Source organism: Chaetura pelagica, unplaced genomic scaffold, assembly GCF_000747805.2.
Source record: "Chaetura pelagica isolate M959 unplaced genomic scaffold, ChaPel_1.0 scaffold215, whole genome shotgun sequence".
In the NCBI taxonomy this organism is placed as follows: Eukaryota; Metazoa; Chordata; class Aves; order Apodiformes; family Apodidae; genus Chaetura; species Chaetura pelagica.
In genome coordinates, this window is record NW_009953206.1 from 173344 (window position 1) to 177981 (window position 4638).

General features: G+C 45.1%; 2 protein-coding genes across 2 annotated transcripts in view; one reads left to right on the forward strand and one right to left on the reverse strand.

Annotated features, from left to right (window-relative positions):
• EIF2D (eukaryotic translation initiation factor 2D) overlaps positions 1 to 553 on the forward strand; it is a 10304-nt gene extending 9751 nt beyond the window's left edge. The window contains exons 14-15 of the mRNA XM_009997493.1: positions 23 to 197; positions 297 to 553. Coding sequence (XP_009995795.1) covers positions 23 to 197; positions 297 to 367 — 246 coding nt within the window. The 3' untranslated portion in view covers positions 368 to 553. The remainder of the gene's footprint in view (positions 1 to 22; positions 198 to 296) is intronic.
• Positions 554 to 4089: 3536 nt separating this feature from the next.
• The window catches only part of RASSF5 (Ras association (RalGDS/AF-6) domain family member 5), a 20081-nt gene continuing 19532 nt past the window's right edge, over positions 4090 to 4638 (reverse strand). Inside the window, exon 7 of the mRNA XM_009997518.1 lies at positions 4090 to 4242. Coding sequence (XP_009995820.1) covers positions 4090 to 4242 — 153 coding nt within the window. The remainder of the gene's footprint in view (positions 4243 to 4638) is intronic.

Here is a 4638-nt window from a genome sequence, read left to right on the forward strand (position 1 = left end):
CAATACTTATTAAAACCTGCAGGTGACAATTATCAAGAACCTTGAGCTGTATGGTCTAGACCCAGAGTGTGTGGCCAACATTCTGCAACAAAAAGTCCAAGCCAGTGCCACCATCACCCCATTACCAGGAGCAAAAGACAGAGTTCAGGTCCAGATCCAAGGCAACCAAATCCATCACTTGGCCAAGATGCTGCTAGGTAAGTCGAGTCTGGAACTGGGCTGACACTGGTTACAGGAAGAGACAGGTTTTAATTCTTGAGCTCTGGATATTTACCTGAACTCTTGTTGTGTTGCAGAAGAGTATCAGCTACCTCGGAAATACATCCAAGGCCTTGAGAAGGCTCCAAAGCTTGGTCGGAAGAAGTAGGAGAAAAATCTACCTTGAGAATGACTCAGATCTCCTTATTTATAGAAGTGTCCTGCCAACTAATCTAAGATAATGTACAGGCCCTGTTCATCCAAAAATGACTCCTGGGTGTTTACAAGGTCTAGGATTTACCCTAATAATAATAAGATTGTGCCAGCTGTTCATTTTTCATAAAAATAAAAAGCTGAATAAAACCCCAAGCATCATCCTTTTCTCATCTTTTCCTAATGGTCCCCAGGTTTTCTGGCTACAGTGGCTGTCAGCCAGTTTAACTCTCTTGCTTTGCATCTTTTACCAAAGGCATGGGCAGAACCTCCACTAGAATGTACCCAGAGCACATTCTAACACATTGTCCTGGAACAGGCCAGTGTGTTGTGCCACAGATTGTGTACAACCCCTTTGGTTTTAGATTGTATCCTTTTAAACATTTCCAGGTATTAATATCAGACATTTCAGCACTTAGAATTAACTCTTAGCTGGGGGTTTTATGGTTTGTATTATTTTTACATAGAAATACATTTTCATCTCTGCCATTAAGTGCAGTTTATCAAAGATAGACATGAGAAGCAGGTCTGTCAAATCCAGCTAAAACATTCAGATGAATGGAACACTTTGGTCAGGTTCTACACGGGTGGATGTTCTGCATCTCTTTAACTGAGGCTTAAACTTTACAGTAAGGTTAAGAATTTTAAATTCAGTTCTAGGAAGGATTTCTGTATCTTCCTCTAGACTTAATACATGAAAATTCCATAGGAGGGCGCCAGAAAAAGAACTTGAAGAGATTTCTTTACTTACTGACAGTTTTATTATCGTGGTCTTTTACACTGTCTGCATATGAACAAGTAGTTTCAGAACCTTCAAAAAAAGCTGGAAGTGAGACATTTTTTAAAAATGCCATAGGATTACGAGGGAGTAGTAAAAATAAATTACAGCATTGCAAAAATGCATTTCACTTTGCCATAGAAGCTTTGCTGTTCCATTCTATACACGTTATTTTACATGTTTTACAATGGACATGAAAAATAAACTCACACAAACTAGGCAAGACAACATTCTAACCAAAGGCACTGCCAACAGTATTTTGCATTTAAGAAAGGGGCCAATTCTTCTGTCCTAGACGCAGCTCAACTGGCTGTTGAGAAATGGAGTTTCAAGACCTAGTAATTCCTCAAATGCCCCTATATCTCGAAAAAAATAACCAATAAAAAAATACCCAAAAGAAACAGCCCTCCCCTTTTGAAGGAGGTTTTTGAGCAGCATTCACAGTCATTGCATAAGAAGCCATGCCTCCTACCAACTGTCCAAGACATGCTGGGGTGCAGGGGGAGAAGGAGACAGTCACCAGGACTCTAGTGGAAAACAACAACAACAAAGAAACCTTTACAGCTCTTAGCCAGAAAGAGAAGGGATTTAAAACCAAGCATCTGGATCTTACTTCTCAGAACTGATGGCAGTTTCTGCAGGGTTCTCTCTCTTGGCTGAACAGAAGTATTTATAAATGCTTTCACGACTCAGAGCACTAGGTAAGTGTTGGTTAAAACACTTCACAAGCATCATGAAGTAGTAAGTATCCTTGTAAATGGACCAACAGCCCCAGAGCATGAAAACTGCTGCTCAGGTTGGGCTGTTGCCACGTCGTTAAAGGTCACCTGGGTGTTGAGTACAGTACACATCCTGCACGGTGTGCCAGAGCCTCTGAGCAAACCCTCCTACACCACTGGCTAAACTGGGAGCTGGAACAAGACCCGGAGCAAGTGGCACTGATACCAACCAAGGGGCTGGACGTGATGCAGTTACTCTTGTAACAATGCATAAACAAACAGACTCAAGGATAAATCTGGAGGGGGGGGGGAAATAATAAATCCCAAGCAATCACCCTCAAAGAAACAAAACAGTTCCTAGTCCCTCTACAGACAAAAGCAGCCTCCTCACACCAGTACTTCAGGCAAACAGGGGACAGGATTGACAAGGCCTCTGGACAAAAGCCCCTTCCAACATCCTTAGCTCAAATGCAAAGTCTTCACACTCCAGGGGGAAAAAAAAAAAAAAGGCACTGAGGTAAATTTTAGACTCTTGCACATTTTGTCTGTGGTATCACCCAATAACTGTTGCCTCCCTGCTTGGTGCAGGTGGGGTCACAGCAAGCTCCAAGGGACACTTGTTCACCAACTCAATATGAACCCCCTTCCCACCCTCCATGGCAATCCAGCCAGGATTCATGTTCCATTTTCTCCTTAGGCTTTGTTGTGGTGTTTTGTGTCAGCAGAGGGAAGACAGCCTGGCTGTACAGCGTGCTAGGTACAAAGCACCAAGAGTAAACGTGGGACAATGCTCTTCAGGATGGCAGCCCTGGAGCTGCCCTGCCCCTCAGCAATCACTGCATGGCAGTGAGTTGGAGCTATGGCAGTACCTGGTGCTCCAGCTCAAGGATTTGTTCTGAAGAAAGCACAGTGCACCCACTGGAGACAGTGGGAGCCCTGAGAGAGGAGGAGGGAGAGACTTGCTCTCCTCTCCTGGCTCCACGTAGAGAGCAAAACCTGGTACGTTTGCTGGGTGTGCAGACAGAGCACCAACTGAGCAGGGAGGGAAGGAGAACATGAGAGGGACAGGGTGGCACAGGGAGTGGTGGGAGAGCAGCACAAGGAGGGTTAGGTAGAGCAAGCACAGGATGAGGGCAGTGGGAGGAAAGCATCCAAGGCCAACACTGCCCTTGCTCCTGCTGCTCAGGCTCCTCCACACCAGCAGCCTGTGCTCCTGGTGCCACATCCACGCCCTGGCAGGAGCCCCTCCCTCACTGCCAGACCTGTTCATAGCTCAACATCAGTCTGATTTGTGAAGGGGGGTTTTGAGCTTTCCTGGGTTATTCTGTTGGGTAAGTATTGCTGAATGTTCAGTATCGAGCCCTCAGCTCCTGCCCCAACCATCGTCTTCACACTTTTCAAACAGAATTTGTGACAACACAGGTTCCAAATCCTACAGAGCAGGAAACTGGTAAAACACTGGCTGGCCTAGCTAAGCATCAGGGGTATTTGCTTTCATTCACATCTGTTTTAAAAACTGGAAATTAATTGGAATAAAAACGATTACTTTTCCTGGAATTAATATTACCAAGTCTCAATAATACTTCCTAGCAGACTGTTTGGGTGTTGCAGCTGCCTTGGTATCACACCTTTACATCTCCCTGACTATCTCAGCCCTGAACAAGCCCGTCAGACTTTGATTGCAGCTGCAACACCCACACGGTTTGGTGCAACAACCTCCTCTGCTGTATCTGCTGCTTCCTCTGCTCCACTTATGAAATGAGGACCCGTCCACATGCAGGGAGGCTCCCAACAAGAACAAGCCAGTTGCTGGGAGGAGCATGAACAGCAAGTGTGACCCTGTTAGCCAGTAGATGTTCCTATTAAGTTGTACACTGAGCATTTTCCATGAAGCTTCTCCATCAGATGGTGCAGCTGAAAAGAGAACCAGCAGCTGTGTTTGGTGTGTTGAGGGGCAGTTTTACACCAGGCTTCCCATTCTTTGACTGGCTCTGGTCCTGGGATAAGAGGTTTCAGAAGAAGTAAATGCTGCATGTTCATTTTATGGGCACTATGAGCCAGTCTTAAATGGAAGGACGAAGAGGGAGAGGGACAGGGACCACTATAAGGTGTCCTGAGAGGTGTCTTTTCATTTTAAAAATAGTATCTAGCTTAGTCTGATATCCAGTGCTCCCTGCAGAACTATCCAGGTTTGCCTCTGGCTTCTTTCAAGGTCTGCTGCAGTCTCTGTTTAAACTTCTCATACTTCCTTTGCACTTGCTGGATTTTTTCCTTTTCTTCTTTGTCCAGGATCATCAGGAAGTTCTGTAGCTCTGGGATGGAAAATGCATCCCACTGCAGAAACAGCAGAAACAGGGAAAGTGAGCACACACCATTCACCTTATTGCTTTTGTGTTGTTTTTTTCCCCCTGAATCTGTGAAAAGGAGCAATAAAAGACACCTAAACATGTATCTGATCTCCAGGTGGCTTAATCTCCCAGCGTCATGTCATGAGAGATGGGATAATGGGCTGTGGCATGAAGGACCAGCCCAGTCCTGAGCCTCTGAGACTGTAGATTTAATAGAAATTATCTTTACTCAGGTGAATTAAAGCTGCAAGAGATGCCACACCTCCCTAAGGAACTGAAATACACCATCAACCTGGTGGGGAGGATGACTGCACCCAAAAAGTGACTGAGAAATTATTCCCTGAGTGTCCCTGGCTCCTGCTTAAATTAGCAGATTAGTTAT